Source organism: Crocodylus siamensis, chromosome 2, assembly GCF_052110815.1.
Source record: "Crocodylus siamensis isolate JL-2025a chromosome 2, ASM5211081v1, whole genome shotgun sequence".
In the NCBI taxonomy this organism is placed as follows: Eukaryota; Metazoa; Chordata; order Crocodylia; family Crocodylidae; genus Crocodylus; species Crocodylus siamensis.
In genome coordinates this window covers 132,503,003-132,528,099 of record NC_143396.1, presented here as the reverse complement: position 1 = coordinate 132,528,099, position 25,097 = coordinate 132,503,003, and the positions used below count along the sequence as shown (strand labels likewise).

General features: G+C 40.3%; 1 protein-coding gene across 15 annotated transcripts in view; it reads left to right on the top strand.

Moving 5' to 3' along the window:
* The window catches only part of ADGRL3 (adhesion G protein-coupled receptor L3), an 875,465-nt gene that overhangs the window by 487,839 nt on the left and 362,529 nt on the right, over window positions 1–25,097 (top strand). For all 15 annotated transcript variants that reach the window (XM_090036868.1, XM_090036867.1, XM_090036864.1 and 12 more), the window contains one exon: window positions 3,991–4,100. In XM_090036868.1, coding sequence (XP_089892994.1) covers window positions 3,991–4,100 — 110 coding nt within the window. The remainder of the gene's footprint in view (window positions 1–3,990; window positions 4,101–25,097) is intronic.

The following is a 25,097-nucleotide window of genomic DNA, read 5'->3' as shown; positions in this document are numbered from 1 at the left end:
CTGTGATAACCAAGGAGAGCTCAATCACTCAGCAATGGCTGTTTGTGAGCTGGGTTGCTAGAGCTGGAATAAGCAATGATTACATGTTTTTCCCCCTCTTCTAAAGCCTACCCACACATCTCTTTTTCTGTGTCACTTCCTATGTGTCAGCCTTTTGTCAGTAGGGCCTTTAATCTGCCTGGAATGAAACATGATAGAACTGAAGGGTGGTGAGACAGTAGTGAAAGAGGGAAAAGTAGAAGCACAACTCTTGCATACCAGTGACAATGAGCATTTATTTTGTTTTTCCCCTTAAAATTCTTATAGTCTGCCAGTAACAGCTGGCTCAACAGATACTGTTTTTTTTGTTCCTCCCTTCCCCCTTTAATTGACTTTCTCTGCAAGTTTGTTAGGATGAACAGCTGAACATTTTATGTTGCTACAGTAAAAGGAAAGCTAAAATGTCAAGTGCAGGACAAGTTTTTGCTACAAATAGGATCTGTTCTGAAATCCGTATGTAGAAGAGGCAGTGCCATTTGTGCTATCAGTGTTGCAACCTTGGGTGATTTATTCATAGTACTTGGAGGGTTTTTTTACCCCCTTAAATCCTCAGCTTCTGGGAACCAGTAATTCATGGGAATTTCAATGTGCTTTCTTTTCTAAGTCTGTAGATTTCCTGGTTGCAGGGAGATGCTTTGGAATGTGACATCTAGAAATGTGAAAAACAGACGGCACAGAAACCCTGCTCCCCCCATTACCTCCCAAAATGTATTATTTTTGAATGCTGTGATTTTTAAGTGAGTCCCATGACTGATTGGGGTCTGACTCCTAATTTGCAACCACTTTGGGTTTGCAATACTATACTGATTTATAGAAGTTTACCTTACCTGGGCCTGTGGGAAGAACCTTTATTCCTTCTGTTTGTGCGTGTGCAAAATATAATATATGTAATGGAACATATCACTGCCAAGATGCTTAGGCTGTCTCCGTAAGCAACCTTCTGTTCCTCCAAAGATGTGCAATGAGAAAAGATTCCAGGGCCAGCAGTACTGGGACTTAGCAACCTCATGCTGTGCAGGGTCAGGGTTCGTGTGGCATCCCTCTTCCTATCCCTCTTCCTTTGAAGATACCTTTCCATACCTGGCTCCATCTATGGCAGGGATAGGAGCTACCTCTAGTGGTCTGGTCTTCTCAAATACAGGAAGCTCCAGGACTGCAGAGTGCATGTGGCTCTGGCTTCCCCAATTTCCTAGGGGATTTGTGTGGTTCCTGGAAGGTCAGGCTGAGATATAGGGCAGACCTTGCCCTCTTCCCCTGCAGGTCCTGTGGACGTATATAGGAGAAACCATACATGAGTAAGTAGCCTTCCTTCAGATTGGGGATATTACAGTGGAGATGGAACTGTCCTGCCTTTTCCTACCAGCTGCATCCTCAGTAGTGTCCCCTTTGAGGTCAAGTAGAGTTGTACATAAATGCCCAAGCAAAGATTGTGATCCTAACTGTGATAACTCTGAGATTCCTGTATTAAATACTGTAACCCACAATGACTTTCATCCTTTAAAAATAGCAGGTTAAGAAGCCTGCACATGGTTTACTTTCAGCAGTTTGGAAACTTACAATTAAGTCATCCCTACCATCTATGCTACATCACCCAAGTGTAATTTATTTTGCTTTCATATATCAATATAAATTACATTGGGATCCAAAGCAAGCAATCTAGGGTAACTGCTTGCAGTAGGTGTTATTACAGTGCTCTGCCATTTAGTAGTGGGTGAGAAGGTAATAATCTGTTTGCCTACAGGAACTTACCACCCTATGATAGCTGTGGACACATGATGCCTATACTCACTGAAGTTATACCTGTCATTTTACCCCTGCATTTAATCAGGATAATTCTGCACAGGATTCACGTTAAGTTACACCAATGTAGGACTTCTTGCTCCATGTCTGTTCCTTGTTTACACTGTTAAAAAGGCTGATTCCACCAGGGCAAATATGCCCTATGTCTAAGCCCCAAGAGACTGATCAAAAAATCCAGTGGGTGGCAAGTGCTCCAGTGTTCTCAACCTCCTCTGTCATTCAGAAGCCACCAGTGATAACTACAAGTTAGCTGACAAAGTACATTCAGGTACTTTCACTCTGTTTGGTGATTTCTCTGAGATCAAAATGTTGTGGTAGGGTCAGGCTTGCATTCAGACCCTACTCTTCAAATGTATGTATAGAGAATTGATGGACCAGTGAATCCAACCCTTGGGATTTCTTTGTAAACCTTAAAACATGGGGTGGGTTTTCTGTTTTAAAGCACTGGCTCCCAGGTTCACTTGCTTATATGAGAACCTGAAATTTAACATATAAAACAAAGAAACAAGCTCATGATTTTTAAGCTGATCGATCCCAAGCTGATTTCTCAGGCCTTACTTCTACCTGTCTACCATACCATTAAGACACATTACTTTTGTTCTTTGTAACATGGCTAGAACTGATCCCAAAACCACAGAGGGGACTGCTGCATCTTGAGGCACACTGAGCTCAGTAAAAATTTTTTTGTGAAAATGAAATTTTGGATCAGGTTCAAAGCCTCTGTTTGGAAGCTAGCTCACTTGCACTTTCCAAGCTACTTGTGATACCTTTGCCAAATCACCTGTCTCACAGTAGCAAAGGTGAGGACAACACAATTAGCCCTCTAGCTAATACATTTATTCCTTCATTTATATGATAAAACTAGTCACTTGCTTTTGATAGCCATCGTCTGGCTTAAATCTCAACAGGGAAAAATAAGCACAGTCCAGCTCACTGGATTATCTGCTATCCTGCAAAATTGCCTGATCAGTGGGATATCAGGTTTTATTAATCTTTCTGTAACATTAAAGAAATTATTGAGCTTACGGCACTCACTAATGAATCAATTTTAATTTATGGGCTAAAATGAAATCCTCATTAAAGATGACAGACTGTAGCCTCAGGTAAACATGAAGCATTTCCACTCCAGAGCTAAATGAGAGTTCTTCTCTGGCTGCTGCTGCTTCTGTCAGAAGAACAGTAGGGTCAGAGGTCCCATGTCACATCAGAGAAAGCTGCATCTTCAAGAAAGGATCTGCAATGATCTAGCCCTGAGGAGTTCTTTTTCTGATGTGGAAAAGGATGAAATCAAGGGCTAATTACATTGTCCTCTTCTTTTTCTCTCTCTCTTTTTTTTTAACAAACACCAAGGAATTTTCTATTTGGCAGTAGTGCTTACTAAATAAATCTGTATTTGAAATCCATCAAAAAAATCAGTGAGCTGTTTTACAAAGGTATCTAGGGCAAATGTATATTATGAAGCCTGGATGCACATGCAAATCATTCAGGGCCAAGAATCAGGCATATGCATTAAATGGAGGACAGATCTCAGGACTCAGTCCTGCAGCCGTTTATGCATGCAAATGACTTCACCTCCATAATTAGCCCTGCTGATTTCAAAGAAGCTACTTGTATGCCTAGGGTTGCTTATGCCTCCGTGTCATTGCAGACTACCTCTTCCATGAGAGAAAGGTCATCACTTGCGTTTTGGAAATTCATCATATCACAAAAGTCGCATCTGTTTTTGGAACAGAGACAGTCCTGTAATAATAACTTGGCCTAATCCCTTCCCAGCAAACATGAGTACACTGTATATTTGGGTATAAAAAGTGGTTTTGTTCTTTAGACAGCTTCTTTGATGATAATTGTTATGATTGCTAGTTATCTCTTTGTATTTGTTTGATATAGCTCTATTTAAAAGCATAGTGTTGATATAAAATATGTATTTACATTTATTTGTGGTGGTGGTATAATTAAATCAGACTTTTTTTTTTTTAATGTGTATTTCCTGTGTGGTTGCTTTAATCTTTTGGTTTTGCAGAATTACAGGGAAATGTTAACAAAATTCAATACTATGTTTCCTTTCTAAGGGTGGAGAGGAGAAACCACTTTTGAGAAAGTTGGCCAGGCAGTGCTCTCTGTATTTTGACTGTCTACATCTTTGCCTTTCAGATGCAGCAATCGCACCCAGTGTGCTGTGGTAGCAGGCCCTGATGTGTTCCCAGACCCCTGCCCAGGAACATACAAGTACCTGGAAGTCCAGTATGAATGCGTCCCTTATAGTAAGTATATTGATATATTTTCACTTCTTTAGGATAGAGATCTCATTTTGCTTGAAGATTATGTCGGCCTTGAATCAACTGAGCTGCCTCCTTGGGGAAAATAAACCATGAGTGACAAATTTGGGTAAAAGTGGATGCGCAGTACAAGACTTGATTGGTCAAATTTGAAAAATGTCATTCTATACGAGTCATGCTCACATTTAAAAAACACCACAAGGAGAATGAGACAGCATGGCTAAGTGGATTGAGCACTGGCTCAGCACTCATGTAATCTGAGTTCTACTTCTGGTTCATCCCTTGGGTGTAGGTAGACAAGTCTATAATCTCCTCATGCCTTGTTTTCCAATGCATGGGGATGATGGTTGTGACCTTCTCTCGTAAGACACTTCGAATCTACAGATGAGAAGCGCTATATCAGGATGAGGCTGTGTTATTAATTAGCATTTAATTGCTCATTATGGGGTTTTCTGCTTGTAATTTTATAACAAAGTCTTTCAGAGTGATCTATGCTGTTTTAATTAGTGACATCTGTACTGCATCTCCTTACTTTTAAAAGTAAATAGGAAGGTAATTTATTGAGAAATATAATGTAGATGGTAGGGATGACTAAACTGTAAATTTCCAAGCTAATGAAAGCAAATCACTTACAAGTCTCTTAAGTCCCTCTCCCTCTCTTTTTTTTCTTTTCTTTTTTTTAAGGGTGGAAAGTCATTAGGAGTTATAGTATTATGTATTTAATAGAGGAATATCAGCGTTACTAAAAAGAAAAGCACACTTTAGAATTTGCTTTTCACCTCAGCAGGGTGTATAGCACACAGTTACAGTCCTGCTGTCCAAAATTGTATATTTTAGACAGGAATAATAAAAAGAATATGTTACTGTTTGAAGTAAGAAATAATCAAGCCAGGTAGAACTGAACCATTGTTAGAGTTTTTTAATGCTAAACAAGAGTTAAGTTGGAAATTTCCATTCTTCTCCGCCATAACACCGAAGTCATCTGCCTACCGAAAGCAGAGTTGGGTTGATAAATAGATCCTGGACCTGTGCTTTGAGCCTAAGCCATGTAAAAATGGATGTGACTTGGAAGTGGCAGACATGATCCCCAGAAGAAAAGTTTCAAGGCACCTCACTTAAGTTTACAGTCCTCAAACAGGACTCATCTCTCATCAGCAAGGTGGCTGCTTGCTTGCTATGGTGACATGAAGAGTTGTAGTGTGTTATGGTTGTCAAGTGATGGTTGGAGAGACAAGGGATGCAATTAAAACAAAGAATTCCTAGTCTCTAACCCTGAATAAAAGTGACTTTCTATCAAGGGACCCTATGTCTGCCTCTGCCTCCTGGGGAACATAGAAGTCAATATTGCAGCCATCCTTATGTTTGATTATTAGAAACAAATTCCAGAAAAAATAACCCAAGAAGCTGCTAGATGCAAAAACTGATGACTTCTGTCATGGGGGACCTGCTGAGGTCAGTGGAAAGAGGGACTTCAGTAGGAGCTGGATTAAATATATAGAACCTTATCCAAAATTACTAGGCTGCCTATTTGCAGTACAGTTTTTCATTTAATAAAAAAAAAGTGGGTGTGCATGTGCGTGCGTGCGTGCGCGCATGCATGTGTGCATGTGCATGTGTGTTCTAGGGGTTGGTTTTCTACTTATCATACCGGGTCATATTTCTTCAGATTGCGAATTGCGTGAGGCATATTTTCCTCCTGAGATCATTCTGGGAAAGAACTAGTCATTGCCTAGCACCTCTCAATAGCCTTTGTTGCATATATAACAGAGAAGAATAGTGGTACATTGTTAGAAAGGTATTATGTGAATATTATGCCCTGAGGTGTTAATCGGTCTTATATGCAAGATGTAAAATAACTCTTGTGGTGGGTTGTTCATTTCCAAATGTACAGTAGGGATTGAATGTTTTTAATGATCCAAATGTGAAAAATGTTGCCTTTAAAATCAGGTTAGGGTGTTGTATGGCTGTTTGTTCTATTTATTTATTAATACCTGCTGCAGTAATTTTTATTTTCTCACTGTGGGGAGGAGGGAAGATTTTTTGTGAACTCTTTGACAAAATATCCTGGATATCCTTTTGCAAAATCACAACGCTTTTGATCAGTGTTTTCGGCCAGACTCTCAGCCATGTCAATCAGCGTAGCTTCATTCATTGAGGGCAGAGGAACTACATCACTTTGCACTCACACATGCATTTGGGGGTGGGCCCATGCAGGCATAGGGCAGGAAGACCAGAACTCTTCTGTTCTGCCTCTGCTCCTGCCTGGCTGCATTCATGTTGTTCACTTCTGCAGTACTTTACAGATATGATTTCCCTTTGCCTTCTCCTGCTGCTTGAAGTAGATAAAACCCATTCAGTAAACGGTAAAAGCTGAGGCCCTGAGAGGGGATGTGGCTTATGCAACAAGCTTATGTCAGAACCATGCTTGTAATCTGGGGTGAGTTTCATCACAGATGTTAATAGACCTGGGCTTTCATCTCAGGTTTCTTGACTCCTAGTCTTCTGCTTAATCCCCTTAGCATGTTGCCCTGAAGGAAGTTGGTGTTTTTTTTTCCTCGATGATTCCTCATCTCTGGAACAGGGATGGCAGCACTTTATTTACCTGATTATCCTGAGCGTCCGCCACAGATTCTTCTTAATTTGAACCCGTCACACCAGACTCGTTGCTGGCTTAGAGAGGTGTCAGAGAAACACATATCTTCTCTCAGCAGACAAGCAGGCCAGCTGTTAGACCAGTGACGCTGTTCGTGTGCATGCTGCCACTATACCAGCTTGAAAGGGAGAATTTGGGGAAGGCGATCCAAGGTCAATATTGTAGCAGCCTCCAGCAAGAGGGACCGCTGTGCATGTGCAGTTTTCAGAAATCACCTGTTAAGGCAAGTGATGAGCAAATGGCCAAGCAGCTCCCCTGCCTTCCTCACATCCGTGATTTCAGACAGTGTTAGTGCTAGCCTGATGTGTCCAGGGCAGTAAAATACAAAGGAGGGCTTTGCCTCAGATTCTTCCATCAGGTCACATCTAGTTTGGCTCTGCTAATTTGGGCTTACATGGTTTTAACCCTTTACAAGTTCAAACAGACTTGCACAGCATAGCTGTGTAGACCGCAGCTCCTTGCCTGGTTATTTGTCTAGGTAAAAAGACTGGAGTTGGTAAGCAATTCACTGGAAGGGCTATGTTCAAGATCTTCTTTTATTCAGATTTTCATTACTGCTGGACATCTAGGGCAATGGGGACCTCTCTGAATGTAAGCTTTGCCATATGATGTTCTGCTAAAGGAATGAAGCAGTTATGTAATTAAGGCATTAATGTTTCATCAGCCCATTCCATTAGAATGTAATCTCAGCCTGCTATATCTATTTGTTGGTTTACTCCATAAGGTTTCAAATCGCTGGCTGCTGTTAACACAAATATTTGCTGAATAGCAGAGGAAAACTGAGCCTATATTCTAACAGGACAGCCTTTGGGAGTTACCTTAAGCATGATGCTCTAGCTGACCTTGGTCATGGATGCTTAATACGATGCTATTGCCCCTTGTGCAATGGAATATTTTCAACTTTGTTCTTCTCCTTTCCTCATTTTAAAATGACTGGTGCATCATCCTTCCCGACCACTGTGTCTTCCTTCAGTCCTTTTGCTTTTGGGGGATTCTGCACTTAGCAAGGGTGTAACAAAGGGGGCTCCAGTGCAGTCTTCAAACTGGAAGGGCAGAATATGTGCCACAGAGGAGGCAGAGAACATCTGCCCACACAGCCTTGGCATTTGCTGCTCCTCCAGGCTTCTCATGTGCTCTGCAGGATGGGAAGCTCAGCTGTCCCCACCACATAGTTACAAAGAAAGAGGTTTGGATGCAGCTCTCCCAAGAGAAGACAGCTTCTGTCTTTCGGGGAGTTAGTTAAGTGAAATTGCTTATATTATGTCTCTACAAGGGGGCTATCCCAGCAGAGCATCTGTGACAGCAACGATCTAATCCAGTATGTTGATTTTTATGTTCATGTCTGTCTTTTAAAAGGCATTACCCAGCTGAAGAACTGCCAGGCCTTCCTCCAAATTGTCATCTTTTTTTTTTTTTTTATTTCAAGGCAAGGATACAGGTGCTAGCAGCTATTTTTAAAGAACTGTAGCACGTGTACAGTGTCACTGACCTACTCGAAGCTAGTATGATAGCTACGGGCTTGTGATGCACTTGCTACAAGCACCTCCAAGAAGTCATGATTGTGATGTAGGGTGCTCTGAGTCAATCTAATGAGCCAAACTTTGCTAAGGGCCTTGTTACCTGTTACACTATGAGCTACTTAAATGTTGATTGGTGTTGGTGCTAGCTCAAGTTTGCAGCAGTGACATGTTCAGGCCTGCAGAGCCCTGAAAAATTGAAAGGTAAGAATCTTCCCCTTCCCCCTCAGCCACTGCTGAGCTGCTGCTGTTCTCCAGGCTGAGCATGGCCTGCAGAGTAACAGTGACCAAGCATGCAGATTAACCCTTCCCTGCCTGCTCTCCCAGTGAGCACAGCCTGCAAGTAAGCAGGGATGTGGGGAGCTGGCAGAGGATAGTGAGCAGGGATCTGGGGTGCTGGGGAGCGGGGGGAGTAGACCTGGTCCAAGACAGTGGAGAGTGGGGGGAGGGTGTTCACACTAATGTGTAGGCTAGAGTGCCCCCAGATTAGTGGAACATGGATCAGAGATAAATATGCCCTGGAGGACATAACTTTAAGGTGTCTAAAGAGTACTTAAAACTAGGTTCACATGTTAATGTGTGGATACTCCAGGGGTTAGGAGCTCCAGGAGCTGCCCAATATTAACGTATAACAAGGAAGTAAGCTACTTTTGACCCAACATGCATTTTTGTTTCCTGTCTGCTTTTCTGTATAACGATTTAAATAGTAAAGGAAATAACGTTTATTGAATAGGTTGTTAAGTTTGGGCTTGATACTACCACCCTTGCCAAGAGAGTAGCCTGCATGCCTAAAGGGCCAGCAGAACTCAGTGTTGTTGTAAAGGTGATGTGCTCCTCTCAGAGATGGAGTTGTCCACGGCAGCAGCACAGCTCCCATAGGGGCAAGACATACCTGGGTGGAAAGACAAGCTAGGAGGGGGGGGATGCCCATGGACTTGCAGGGTCGGAAGTCATTTCTCCGTTAAGAATCAGATTCTCCAAGGCTGAATGACCAACCTTCCTTCCATCTCAAGGCTAGATGGGAAACCCAATGGGGTTTCAACAGAGGAGAGTTATGCTGTGATAATTGTCTGTTATAAAATAAGCAGGGGGAATGGTTCTAGTTTCTGAGGTGGAATAAGCTGCCCTTGCTTTTCCCTCTTTTGGCTAAACAGTGCTGGCAAATATTACCAGGGGACCTTATCCTTCTGATACATAGACAGGTTTTAATTTTTAAATGCAGACCTTGGGGGAAGGAAGAGGGAAGGGAGAAGGAAAGCAATGCTTAAGTACTGTTTATTTTTTCTTTAAAGACTGTTTTTAAAAAAAAAAAAAAATGCTCAATTCACATTTCCCAGTTGCCGTATTGATGAAAGAAAAGGTCATTTCTTTGCTAGAAATACTCTTTTTATTGCTGACAGAAGAGTGGATGGGCGTACATATCAATAAAAGTGAAGGATGTTAAGTGTGATGTGGGAACAGAATTCAATAAAGTTTTATTGTATCACAAGTGGACAGAAGTGCATTTAAAAACATTAAATGAAGGCTCACAATATCTGCTCCACTGGACCTTAGGGGCAGTGAATAGGCAGATAATTGAATAATGACAGTTTTAAGAGAATCCAAGTGCTAGAAAGCAAGCTGATACTTTCATTGCTTTAAGATTGCTGATGGGGGGAGAGGATGAGAGAAAACTGCAACCTGAAAACAATTTAATGAGGCTACTTTTTCCAAGAATGCTGTTCTTAATTATTTTGAGTTACCTTAAGATCATTCTAAGCCCTTCATTTTCCTCTCTCTCTCCTTACTCTGATTTGGGATTCCTTGACACAGTACTTTACCACCATGGTTGAGAAGCCGCGCTTACCAGCTCTCAGAGCAATGACAATCATTTATTAAACAAATGGGTTTGTGGTTTCTCCAGATACTTTTTCTCTGGGTTATTCCTTTCTCAGGGGGTGGTCCTAGTCCACTGGGCCCTGACCAGAGCAAAGGACAAATGTTCCCAAGAGGTTAAACGCATCTATTGGCACTTTGGTTTGGTAATGAATGAATCCCTGGCTACAGCAAGGCTTCCTTTGTTTTACTTAGTTAAATAAATGATTTGTGTGCGTGGGCTGTGGACAATAAAAAAAACTAACCACCCATTACAATTATTTCTGAGCAAAAGAATCTTTACTTTGTATCCTGCTGACAAATTGCCTTTCTTCCAAGGCATACAATTTCATGGGCAATGCAGCCAAAAAAACAGTTTTCTGTTCAATGGAATTCCCAGCTTCCCTTGTTAGTCCTTTGTCTTCTACAGAGTTGGAAACAAAGGACATGTTACTTACCCGATCAGTCTCCTTTCACCATGTTATTTGTGAGGAGAGTGCACACACATAACAGCCAACATAAATGCGTCCTTAATTGAAATAATCTAATATTATAGGGCTTTTTCAAACCTGCAGTCTGTTAGCCTGCAGGTTTAGATAACTGTAAAGGTACATGTTTGGTTTTCAAGAAGGAAGGAAAAACTAATGCTAAGGGTGAATATTTGAGATGAATTGGAGAACTCAGTGGGCTGAAATTTAAAATGAAATGCTGCAAGATAGTCTGTGAACTTGCCTAAAATATAAGGAAGGGCTGGGATTGAATGTGCAGGTTTAATTTAAAGACACTCAATGATTTCATCAGGTATTAATGTAATTTAATCCGATATCTTTCGAAAGCCTGCTGAAAACAGTGGCGTTTTTAAACTGTCTCAGAAAAAAAAAAAAAAGCGGTTGCAAGGGATAATGGATAAATTTCAGGCACTCTAAATATAAGTATCACTAGCAGCTCTACCTGTAATTTTCAGCATGCTCCTGTCAAGGTTTCCATGGACTCCCACGAGCTCAAACTTGTCTCTAGCACCTTATATCTAGGCTAAGTCTTTCTGCATAATGCCCCTAAGATCTAGTGTCTCCTATATACCACATAGTTAAACGTTCTCATCCTCTTGCATCTCCATTACAGCCTATTTTCAGGTCATGAGAGCTGAAGTCTATCTCTTCTAAGGCCTATCCTGAATGATGCTGCACATCCCATTTTCCTAGTCCAGATCATCCCTTTCCTTGCATCTCTCTGTGGGCTTCTCTTTCACTATTCAATCAAACAAAGGCTTCAGGTTTTCTGTTTAAAAGCCTGTTCTTACCCTTTTAATTATGTCTCTATCACTCACATCTTAAATGTTCATGCAAGTTTGTTGGTGCTTTGTTCTGTGCTGCCGCTCAGCCTTACAAGAAGCTTCCAGTGAACATCAGCAAAGCTACCTCAGTGTGTCCGTTCACATCCTGCCTTTCCCATGAGGCCTGCAAGAAACTTGACCATTGAAAGGCTGCATGTAAGCTTTGGCTCCTGTCTGTCTCATTGACCAATATGGCCTTATCCTTTCTGTATGCCTTCATGTCTGTCATAGCTTGCAAGTTCCTTTGGGCCATGGCCATCTGTTTGTATTCTGTTTATGTGCAAGGCACCAAGAGAAAGAAGCACTGATCCTCCAAGGTGTTTACACACTGAAGTTCTCTTGAAATAATGTTATTGCAGTCTCAAATGAAGTAAGGAGGCTTCACTGAAATCAATTTGACTTAGCCACCAACATTTCTTTAAGAATATGGCTTTGGTCATTTGTCCAGAGTCATACAGGCAGTTCCTGTGGGAAAGCAGAGCGTTGAATGCCCATCCCTCAGCTCCAAGACAAATGCCCTAGTCACTGGACCAGCCATACTTCATGTGTTGCTTTTTAAATTAATACCAAATTTACTCAAATATAAGATGACCCTGAATATAAGATGACTCTCCAATAATTACATTCTATATATGGAAAAATATAAATTTGTTTTAATTTTTCAGGTATAGAATCTACTTATTTGAGGTTTGCTTTGAATTTGTCCTCCTTCCATTGCTATGGTAGGGAAAATAAATTTTTGGGGTCAGATAGTCCCCTTACCCTCTGGCCCACTCCACCTTCTTCCTTTTGCAAACCTCCCTCCCCCTTACTGACAGATCCTGGTCTTCCTGAGCACATGAAAGTGGGGAGCAAATTTGAAAACACTGACCTTGAAATAAACATACCTATACTAATTTGCATATAGTCATGTTACTACAAGTACCCATATACTTAGTTCATCCAGAATTGATGGAATTTACTTTTTTTTTGAAGCTCCTGCAAGTTTTAGCACAAGTATTCCATTAACACACTTTTAAGCTGCACTTCTGTACCGACTTATATATAATAAAAGCTATGCATGCTATTAATCCAAAGCGAAAAGGAATCACTGGAAATGGGAAAGAAAGGTGCAGCTGTGCTGAGAGGTTGAAGAGGAAGTTGAAATGTATGTAGTGCATTGGCTCATCATGACTAGAAGGAGAGTCAGGATTGAGGGGGACTGCATACAGTGGGCACTACCATGTATCTTATTCAGATGATCTGTACCAACCATCAGCAGATTCCCATCAGTATGTTTGTCCAATATGGGCCAAGTGTTTTATAGCTATGCTCCATGTTGGCTGCATTTGGTCAGCTTCATAGCTGATTTCCATTAGTGAGCACATGCTGATTTTACCAGCAAATTAATGATAGACAGTGTATTTAATGAGGTTTCCTTGTATGTGACAATAAGATGAGGGTCTTTCGTTCCTATGCTGATGTATGTGTGGGGGGCGGGACCTTTATCTTGTATTTGAGTAAATATGGTTTCCACGTTGGTCAGCTGAAGGGATGGTGTTACTTTCTCAAATGATGTACAAATACTTCAGTCTTGTCATTTTGGGTGCAGTTGCTCTTGGGGACTGTCTGTTTAGAAAATGTATAGTTGACTTTGGCTTTGCAAAAGTAGGTGGGGGGGAACAGCATATTTTACTAGGACTCTCTCACTCTCTCAGTGTGCATTTCTTTAAGAAATGAAAATTTATCAAGAATTACTAAATACTGGAGTTGTTCCATATTTCACATTCTTGTTACCATATACTTGCAAAGTGGTTAGGTAAAAACAATTCCTCCTCATGCAACAGAATCTGAAGATTGTTGTCCTCTGGATCATATTTGCTTATTTTTTTGGTAAAAATGAACCCAAACATTTTTGCTCCCGTGTCAGCATATCAGAGCTAAAATAGCTATGGGGAAGAGAGATCAACTGCATTGTGGCTTGGCATCTATGAAACTGTCAGCTGGGGTTTGGTTATAGAACCTTAATTACATGGTGATGAAGTGGGGCCTTTATTACACGGTGATGATATGAGGGACAGTTAGAAAATAACGTGATGGTTTTATATTAGTAGCACTAAAATAACCGTTAGCTGAGAATGCAAATAGATTGTTATGAAAGAGTCACTGAAAAGGAATAAGGCAGAACCAGCCCTGTAATTGTTTTAGTTATTTTTTTAATGGCTGCCACATCTTTGAACTGAACCCTCTGATTCACAGTAGAAATGAAACAAAGATAGTTAGATCTGGAGTTTGATCTGGACTTCCTCAGAGCCAAAGTCCTGGCTCTGCCACAACTTGGGCGTAGCCTTATGCAAATTTCCAAATTAAAACAAGAAGAAATGGCTCCTTATGGCATTCAGAATTTTACGGTCATATTTTGCATATCCTGGCACTATTACTGTAAGCTTAAGGCATGTGATAATCATAGATAAGACAGAAAAGGGTTAAGTGAAATAACAGGAATCTTCCCACAGTGAAGTTATAGGAGCCTTGATGTCGAAAGGTGGGAGCGGAAAACAATCTTTCAGATTTCTCACTGCAGGTCAAGAAAAAAAGGATTGTTCTCCTTCTCCACACAATGCTTCAAAATTACTGTGCTAGAACCAAGGCTGCAATATGCTGTGTTCATATAAAATTATGAACTGAATGGCAAATTGAGATTGTGCTTTGCTGATGAGTCATTGAATGACCAGGCATGTTGGGCTTTGTCAGTTAATATGAAATAGCTGAGGGCTGAACCCCAGGTCTTACAGTGAGAAATATATTGCTTTTTTTTCTATACAAAAACCAACAGGTTTCTATAAGAAAACATTGATTTTTTTATAGATGAGCTTCATTTCTCATAATATACAATAGAGGAAGCAGAACCACGTTTCTAGCCACAGATAGTCACATGAACAACTTTGTATTGTGGGCATTTGATCTTTAAAAGATTCAGGCTACCCATTGGTTTTTTTTTTTTTGTGGTAATATTTACCTTTCCTCCATCAAGAGCCTTACTAATTCTCTTTGAAGTATACAGAATTACCATCTTTTACAAAGGTAGCTGTGGATATAGCAGTATGGTTAGGGTTAATTGCATCATTTTGAGATGTTATGGATATTTGAGGATAAACTAATTCCTAATCGCTTCTCGGCCTCTTGAAGGCTCAGATCGAGCGAAAACATTAACTCTATTGGTTCTTGGTACTTAAGTAAGGCTTCATGGTCATAATTTCTAGGATTGTCTTTAAAGCCACATATACTATTTACTGTCGTCCAATACAGCAGTTTATTTTCATGAGAGATTTTGTATTTTTGCCAATAGAGCAACCATTTAAATTATTAATTTCCTTTAGACCTATTTTCTCAATACCGCTTGGTCCTGAAATCTGTGTCAAAGACCATTGCATCAAATGGAACTTTCCCATTTACATCAGGCTGCTTATATTTTTGATGCCCACTTCCTGTGGAGTAGCTAACTGGTAATGGACATTGCAAATGTGTTGCACTGAAACAGTATTGAAAGCTAGGAAGAGCTAATTGACTTACTGGCATGTTTTCCCCTCAGCCAGAATGGTTTATAACGCCATATAAAAGCAATGGAAGATCTTCCTCCTGTCTTATATGCTTCTGTGCTTGTTTAACACAGATTATAGAGAGGCCATGGAAAACTGGGTATTCCAGAAAACTTTACTTTCTTTACCCACAGTTTATAGGAGGAGAGTGCTGGTCCTTTTAGATTGATCAGTATTCTTCTTTCATTTATGAATTCCTCTACATTTCTGACAAGATTCAGCTCTAAATATTTACCACCAGTCTACTCTCACACAACTGTGTGTCTTACAATAGTCTCTGAACAATTCTGTGATTGTAAAAAAGGAATAGATTTCTTTCAGACTTCCATAACCTATTGTCTAAATTGCTCCATTATACCAAGCACCCTCAGGAGACACTGCTATGGATTTCATAAATTTAATAATAGAACTTCATGGAGATAATATTTATGTTTCCAGATTTTATTCCATTATCCCTTCATCTCTCTTAATAGCCATTGCTAGTGTTTCTGTCGATGGTGCAAGCAGTATAAGGGGATAAAGAACAACCTTGTCAGATGCTCCTACAGATCTGTAGAAGAAATGAAGTATCTTTATTGCTTTTGATTCTAGCCAATGGGGTGGCACAGAGCATTTTCATCCAGTTGGTAAATTTAGGACTGAAGTCAATTTTTTCCAAGAGAAGGGGGGAAAAAATCTCAGTGTATGAAGTCAAATCCCCTTAGTGTGCTAAGCACCAATAATGGATCTTTCCAGATCTAAAAATAAAACTTCACTGAGTTTCCACATTTGAAAAGGGGCTCTCAGGAAGAACGCCAAGTGGATCCTAATGTATTCACTTTTGAATCATTTCCTCAAATTTTCTTGCTAACAAAAGCCACCCCTACCCTGCCTGCCTTTATTAACAGTATAGGCCAGTGTATAACCTGAGTGGTCTTACCTACCTCTTACTGAGGCCAAAGAGCCATAGACTGATGGGATAACTCTTGATTCTTATTCATTTATGTGTATATTTAAAAAATGAATTCAACTGAAGCATCTGTGACAGGTGAAAGCGTACAAAAGAGAATTGTCCATGGCATCCTTTCTCAAGAAGACAAACTTCTGTCTACCAAAGGTAGCAAGATCCTCTCATGTTCTTTTTCCAAAGTGCATCTTCTCATGTTCTTTTCAGTGTATCCCAAACAAGTTCAGTCAAACATAAAATGCATTTCTTGCCTTTTTTCGGAGATACCATCAACACTTCTCACTCCTTCCAAGTTCTCTTGTTCATCTGGGAGAGGACTGGAGTTATACAGCCCCTGGCCCAGCTAGTCATGCCTCATGCCAGAACAAGTGGCTCTCAGGGAATCCCATTTCCCAGCATTTCTTTACATTGAGAGCAGTGCTGCCCTTCTTCCTCCAAGAGCTCCAGTTTCTTTCTCTCATATCGCAGGATACCAGCCAGTACTCTCTTTCTCACTTTCAGCACCTGTTCTCCTTGTCACATATATCTGTCTTTATTAATCAATCAATCAATCAAATGCACATTGGGTTAGCTTCTAAGAGTTCTTTGCCAAATTTAAAGTGAAAATTTTGTTTATTCATTCTTTTTTCCCCCCATATGAACTGATGTGAAAATGAAAGGCCTGTTCTTATTGATTTCTTGGGTTTATCTTGTGCCAGGGTTACTCTGTCTCCTCCTCCCAGATTTCTTTTCATTGTGGATAATTTAGATATGCCTAATATAATAAAATAACCCTTAATCTCATTGTATCTTTACTATCTTTAATATGTACTTCTTTCTACAGATCCACCCAAAAAGATGTGAACATAGCATTATCTCTTCCAGTGTCAAAAACCAAATTCTCTTCCAGGCTTCTGTTTGTACCAGTAATCCTAAAATATCTGTTTGTCTGTCTGTCTGTCAATCATGTCCATACAATGAGTCAGACAACATACGACATGTCCATACAACAGGGTCAGACTAGCTAGTTGTCATCTGCAAAGTAAAAATATAATATTTAATAGGGCAGTTATAATATATAATATGTTGTATTATAAATTTACCTTGCAGATGACATCTAGCTGTATATCATTATATGGAACTGCCTTATTAACTCTTCAGACTCTTCTGTGTTTAGGATGCTGAGGCCTAGTATAGAAATCGATGTATTTTTTCTTCATGAGGAGCGGAAGCAGGAGTTTATATTGCTATGTTTTATCTTTGCATCCTGTGAGTGGTACACAACCCAACTGAACCCTTTTCCAACCTGTTTTTATGTGTAAGCGGACGCTGTTATGGCCAATATTTATCATTAGGATGAAGCAGCAGGCATGGAGTAGCAATGTATTTGCTGTGCAGTCTGGAGGAATAAATTCTTGCTCTGTAACCACATGGAGCTTCACAGCATGTCTTTACATATTGACTTTAAAAATAAACATTCAAGCATTCTGTAATGTACGCCCTCACCAAGACCTCTGCATGCCCGCACATAAGCTTCAGATCTCCTGAGATATTAAAATTTGCAAAAGCATTGGTTTCTGTTGACAACAATGAAGATGATGTGTATTAAAGGCCATGTTGCACATTACACTTATCATGTGTTAAATGCACTTAAACCACAAGTGACCACATGGTCAAGTAGTAAAATATATGCTAAGTGTGCTTGAATTGTAGCAAAGTAATGACTTGTTGTATGAGGACTGTCTCCACATCACATTAAGTAACAGTGCAAAATCTGTGACTGGATCTCTGGAAATGCCTAATCCATTTGGTGATTCCTTAATATGCCAACCTCATACTGATGTGCCAGAGTTCAGCACAATGTACAGTTTTGACAGCCAGTATTGCTTGAAAACATGGCTGGAGGGGGAGAAGGAGATGCACTCCATTGCAGAAAAATAGTATTTTGTCCAGTGACTGGAAGACTCTAGGTATAGAGCCTCCTGAGCTCCTAAGGGAGTGTCTAGCCCTTGGCGTAAGCTGATCTGGGGCACCTTTCCTATCTCTCCTATTGAAGAAGCTGGACCACTGGGAAGGGAAAGATGCAGGTCATGAGGCCAAAAGAACAAGCAAGAGGGAGGACTAAGACCCTCACTTGGGATGATTGAGACTGCTGGCATCTGGTCTTTGTTCACAGTGTTTTTCCTGGTTTGTTTGCTTTTTTTGTTCTACTGACTGGTATAACTTGTATAAACAGTCCTGAGACTATAAAATGCAGGGCTTTTTATTCTAGGTAAAGGAGGTAACTAAATACGTTCAGGTCCCTGAATTATTAAATTTGTTTTTGTTTGTTTGTTTTGGTAACGGCTGTAAAGCACTTAAGCTGTACTTTTGCTTTCCTATTTAAAATTACTTGCACATTGTTTCCAATGGAATCAATTAACATGCATTCAGGCTTATTTCATAATTATCATGTTTGATTTAAATTAATGTCTCAAGCCTGAAAGGATATCTAGCTTAGAGAAGATAAGCTTCCACATGAGATCACACTCCTCTTCTGACTAAAGGACTGCTCTAAAGCCCATTGAAGTAAGTTGGAGAGTTTTTTCTTTCCCCCAATTGACTTCAAAGGATTTTGTATCAAGCCTTTTAGCTTTTAGTTTTTGGATGAAGTCTGAGCCCTGCTGAAATCGTTGTGCATTTTGCCATTGACTCAAGTGAGTACAGGATTTCTCTCTTGGTGTATAAGTTGAAGCATTTGTGTCTCAGTGGTGAAGAAAGGGAAAGAAAAATCCCTGTTAATAGAGTACATACATTTTTCTTTGTGTGGTCTAGTCTCTCCACCCTTCCCCCAGAGAAATACAATTAACAGGGGATATACTATCAGTGTGTCAAAAGCCATTATAGAAAACACCAGCCAACATTTCAATTTGTTGCTTTACTGACAAAAGAGAAGGGAATCTTGGTCTCTCAGAGGGTTTCTTCACTTGAGCACCTCTATTGACATTCAGTCAGCCACGCAACACCCTCCCACGAACGTCTAGCAGGGTACACTTGTTTATTAACTGTCTGATGGAAATGGTGCCAAACTATGACACTAGCTTTGCAGGGGAAAGATGCTGATCACAGTTAAACATGCTGTCTTGAAAGGCTCAGCCAAGCAGGCTTCTAGAACAGTATATGCATGCCAGAAAACAGGATATAATGTATAGGAGGAAAAGCTCCAAGGAACTGCTTACAATAGTTCTTCATACACACACTGACACTCATGTTAAAATGGGTTTTCACAGTCAAACTCAGCCCAAATGTCATCGATTATGAATGGCTGCATTGCAACAGATGGTATGTATTACTGTTTTTAAGAATGAATGATAAGTTTCAAATGAGAAACATATGCTGCTTGACAGCTTTAGCTACTACATATAGGAAGAGAACCAACTTCTCTCGTGTTGGACAGCCTCCTATTTTAATAACCTTAAAATGGAGGACAGGAAGTCTGCCATGACTTGAAATGCCGGACAGTTGTCAGTTCCAGTGCAAGAAGCGGAAGCTTTTTCTGAGCTCAGTAGAAATCATACTTGTTTGCACTAGGGCTGAAATTAGGTTTTGTAATTACAGCTATTCATTGGGTCCATGGTTTTACTAATAAGCCTTTACAAAGAGGGAATGTCATAGAATCCTTTTAAATGGAGAATACAGGAGCTTAAGCAATGTAATTTGGTGAGGGATGAATAGGTTGGGGGGCATGGAGAGGTGGGAGTTGGACTCCAGATTCCTCCAGTCCAGCATATTTCATGCTTGCATTGATGAGTGCTTTGGCAAGTAGCTTAGTCCCAGAATGTAATCTTCAAACACAAGGCTAGCCACCTCCGACAGTTTGATATGCAAACATTTAAGCATGTGCTTTAATATATTACTGAGTTAAAAGTCCATGTGCATGTCCTATTTGGTAGTAAAGTAAGTAGGTTAGTTTTTCCAGGATCTTGGCCTAATGCTGTAAAAGAATACAGTATTTATAAAGTCTTCATGACTTTTACAGAATGTACTGCTAATTTACTACTGTAAAATATTGTGAAGTATTATCTAAGTAAGCCATATACTGTCAAAATAAATGAGACTGTATTTTGCGGTAGTAGCCTTTGAAAAATAAAGCCACGTCTTTTTGTTTGTTGGATAACATATAAATAAGTTAAATTAGTTAGGTTGCTACAACATTATTTTGTCATATGCCGAAACAGAGAAACACCGACTTCATTTTGCTTTAATTCCTGTTTAATATTCATAACACAACAAAATATTAATTTTGCTTCTTTAAAGTCAATTATATTAGCTATTCCCTTGCTGAATTTACTACTCATTCAAATGCACTCGCTACTCTCCTTGAAAAAAAGTTCTGGCTCAGTTTTTTCCTAGAATGGAGCCCTTCCTTGGTGCCCAGATAACAGTGTTATCTTATTCTGTAATGCTTCACCATACAAAGTAATCTAAAGCCTAGGAAGGATGCCAAAAGACACTGGGCAAAAAGCCCTTTACAAAAGTTTGAACTTCTTTTCCCTTAACAGTGCAGCTTTTAAGCAGCCTTCTCTTAAGACTGAGAAAATAAATAATTCAAAACAAAGCTCTGAAGTTAAGCAGACTATTTTGAAAAAAAAAAATCCATTAGATTTGGAGATTATTTGCATGTGTAAAAGTACATACACATTTCAGTGTTATTGTAAAAAGTGGGCTGCAATGCACTATACTGGCAGTCAGGAGAATCTATTGTACCTATGTTTGGTCCCAACTGCGGAGGTAATGGGCTTTAAAGGAAAGAGCTTACTGAGGCCATCAGCATTGCTGGAGAGGAGTAACTGCTCTAAGGCTTCCTTTCTCACCCAACACTGGATTAATGCAGTGGTGCAAGGGCTTTGGGTATATAGGGCTGAAGGAATTTTCCTCCCTGGATTTCAGTGACAGCATTTGGTTGCTTTGTCACAACTGAGATTTCTGAGGCTGATACAATTCCCTACCACACAATGCACTCCCACTGACCCTGCTTCTCCCCTTACCCACTCTTATTCTTCCCCAAATTTACTTTCATAAAAGCACACAGGAGGTACGTATTTTCTTTACAGGTTCCTCTGCATAGACATCCCTCCCTCTACTTTACTTTGTCTCTGGGACATGCACTATCAAAGAAAGAGCAGTAAGGTCTTCTCAAGAAGCAAGTGTAGCAGGTAGTCAAGTACTGACCACTCCCAAGTCTCTAATGCATGGTGTGATAGAGTACAGGGTGATGGGTGCCCTCTCCCTTATGACTCTCAGTCAACAACCTTCCACTTGAAAGTTGTCACTCTCAGGTCCATCTCTTCTGCCTCTTGCCAGCATCATTGTTGGGCCTCTGGGGAGAGAGATTCTCTCTCTTTAGAGCATTTTGGGAATGCTGACTGCCCCCTCTCTTCTGCCAGCCCTTTGGCACATGTCTGCCTGGTGGCCATGGCAGGTGGTGCTAGCTGTTGGCTGCTGGGGCCAAAAAAGTCAGATGAACGTTTGGAGGAAAACATCTTTTTCAGAAAACCAAAGTGACGAGCTTCCGTTGTCAGAGCCTGGAGTCTGTTCTGGAGGCAAATGCCTTAAAGCTCCCATTTCTTCAGGGAGTCCTAGTCAGAAAATCCTCCCGCTCACTGAGTAGTCAGAGAGCCTCTTGGCTCACCCTTCCATTCCACAGGGGAGCTACTGTCTGTCTGACTTTGTCACCAAAATAGTGACACCAACTCCCTTGAGGCATGCAGTTTTCACTGCATGATGGAGAGAGCTCCCCTTTATATCCTTTGCTTTTTTGATCCTTCTTGGCAGCACAGGTTGAAACCCTCAAGCAGGTTCTGTGGAACGGTTTGAGCCATGGACCAGTAACTCCTTCTTGGCCAAGCCTAGCATGGATTGACCTGAGCAGTATATTATGCCCCTCCTGCCCTTCACTCCTACCAGAGGAATGTTTCTGTGAACTTCATGCATCTTACTTAAGAAAGACCCACTCAGTGGGACTTTATCTGTAGTTTCATTTAATATCAAGTCAATTTATTTTCCTTTAAACGTGCAATCTGTGTGACTCAAATCCCATTGCCAGAAATGCTCTAAAATTGGATTTGTGGAAAGAAGCCCCAGTTATCCAAGACTACTCATCTGTCTACCAAGATTTTATGAGACTTGATATATATGTCCTCTGGTTAATCTATAAGGTACAAATCCACCCTGCCTTCTACTTGTCTTCAGACTAATACAGCTAATTACATCTCTACCAAGATTTTGGCATACTTACCAATATGGTATATGGGTACTATATAACACTGACATGATCCATGTAACTACACAGAGACTAGATAGTTCCATTTCCTTCCCTCTATCCAGATGCAAGAAGAAATCATTAAACTTAATAACTCTCTTCTTGCTCTTCTGTTCTTCTCCCTTGTTCTTCTATTTTTGCCCCACCTTGCCAAAGGGAAACAAAACAAAACAATAAAGCCTGCCAGCTTAAAAGGTTTAAAAAGTCTAACTCCAAATGCTGTTCTTTAAATCTGCCTCCCTTGTCAATAGCAAAGTCTCTCATGGAAGACTGAGTTCTGGAAACATATCAGCCTTTCAGCTTGTAGAGTGGTGGATTTGCCATTAATCAGTCAACACAGAATTTTTACAAGCTTTTCTTATCACTTGCCCTTGCAAATGCTCCTGAAAATGTATGCAGTCTCAGAAATGCAGAGTTAACCCAATTTAATGCCTGTGTGACTCTTGTGGTATTGGTATTCTGTTTTACTTTGGTCAGTCAATAAGGTCAAAAGATTAAAGTTTATTAGGTTTATATTGGTGTTTGCTCAAAGTCAGATAGGTATCGAATTAAATTTGCCAATAGTGAATAAGAATGGAGTGGTAGCATCAGCCCTACTACACATGGATATTAAATTGCATCACATAAATGTGACAGAAGACAATGCGCAGCAGTAATATGACCTAGTTATGTATTTCTTACATTTACAAGATAGTTGGAAGATCCAGTTTCTTTGCCAGTTGCAGGATAACTAATAATTAGCAAGAAAGCCTCAAAAGGAGAACAACTCATGTTCTCATGAGCTCAAATTTGATATTTTGAATATGCACAATCCAAAATATGCACAGATCGTGTTCCCATAGGAAGGAGAAATGCTTAATGTTTAACCAGTATTGCTCAACCTTTCTGGCCACACAAGCCAGATGAATGGGGTGTGGCCAGTCTGCAGGCAGGACCTGGCATACGGAGTTGGTCTGTGGGGCCAGCTCTGCATGCCAGATGGAGCCCATGGACTGATCGCATTTACCGAGTCTCAGGCTGAGTATAGGGCTATGCTGTGGGTCTGGAGCATGCACTAGGTCCTTCCCTACGCATAGTGTCTGTCTGGGTGCAGACTGATCCCATGTAGCCACTCCTTTGCAGCATGTGAGGTCATATTATTCAGCCAATGTGTTCACCACGGGTCCAAAAACTTGGCAGCAGTGGCAACATTAAATGTCATGGCTTGTGGAGCTGCAAGCAGTTACCACTGCCACTGCTTCCCCACTATCAAATATCCTGACACATGGGGAACCTCATGGGCCAGATGACTGCTCTGCAGGACAGATCTGGCCCATAGGCTGTTCCTTGAGCACTACTGTGCTAGGCTAACAATGCACTGGATTGATATAAAACAATTCCAATCTCATAATGAAAAATCACGCACAAAAAAAGATGGACTTGGTTCTAAATTTGTGCAAATCCTCTGACTTCAGTCATGTCTGTCTGGACTTACACTGGTGCAAGTAAGTAGAAAATAAGTCCATATGTAATTATGAAACCTGTGAAGTTATATGAAGAACCTGAGATTAGTACTTTCTATTCAAGCTAATACTTTTACTGAATTCATTGGTTTTAAAAAGAAGCAGGCTCCTTAGAGAAGTGGCCAGTTCGGCTTTGCTATTCTGAAAATTTATTTTCAGAAACAGTTGTGCATGTGATAAACAGCAGGGTGAAAATTCAATTTACTGTATAAAGTATTTGATGATACATTATTTCATAAAGCAGAATAAGACAATTAGATTTTTCTCGCATTGCCTGCAGGAGGGCTGCTTTCAAATGAAATAGTACTGATTGTTTTAAAAAAATAGAAAAGTAGGTGTTGAAGTTTCAAAGAACGTAATATAACAGAAAATATAAATTGGAAGCTTCGATATAAGAATTAATATTTTATAACAAAACTTTCTTTGATTCCAGGTTCCGTAGTAGGATGGCCTAACAGGTTAGCCTTATTTAACAAGAAAAAAAAAACTACAACAAAAAAAAACACCCCAAAACTAAGGGTCTCTGGACGGAAGCACCTAAGTGTGGTTACATTCCACACTGAGACCCTGGAAATCCACTAACGCCTCTAGGTTTGCAGCAAGCTCTCATCTTAGCCTTATGATTAAGTCACAAAAAGCAGCAAGGAAGAGAAGGAGTCACCTACCTTTTTTATGAACTTTTTTCAGGGACTCAAGAAAACTAGAATGAGGTTGTACTTGGACACCTAATACTCCACACCTTTAAAACAGGTTTTGTTTGAGGCTACTTAAATTCTTTCACGTGTTAATTACTCAGAGTCTAACAGTATCCCTGTGTCTCTCTCCATCTACTACTGGAACAAAGACGCCCATGGGGTGACATGCATCAGCTCTATGAGAGTTCAGAACAATAAGCAAAGAAAACTTCCTTCCATCCTAAAGCTCCTGTTTTTAGTTATGAAATATTGATCTTAAATCTGCACTGTGTGTTACCCATCCCCGGTCTCCAGCCAGTGTAATATTGGAAGCCAGAGAAATCACCTTCGAACATGAAAAGGCATATTTTTCTGGCACATTGCTTTAAAAGAATGATACGTCCCCACAACTACGGAGAAATTTGAAATGTTAGGAATAGTCCCAAGAGGTACATGTTGTGGTATTTGCACGTGAAAGAGAGAAATGGCCTCTTCTGGTGCTGAAATGCATTAAGGTGAAGGAAAATAAGCTGGTAGACAGCTGTACAATGCCTCATGTGCTCAGGGCATTAGGCAAGTAACAAATAATACACAGAGGAGATTCTGCAAAGCTGGGATAACATGCTATTTTGTGTCTCTAAGGCT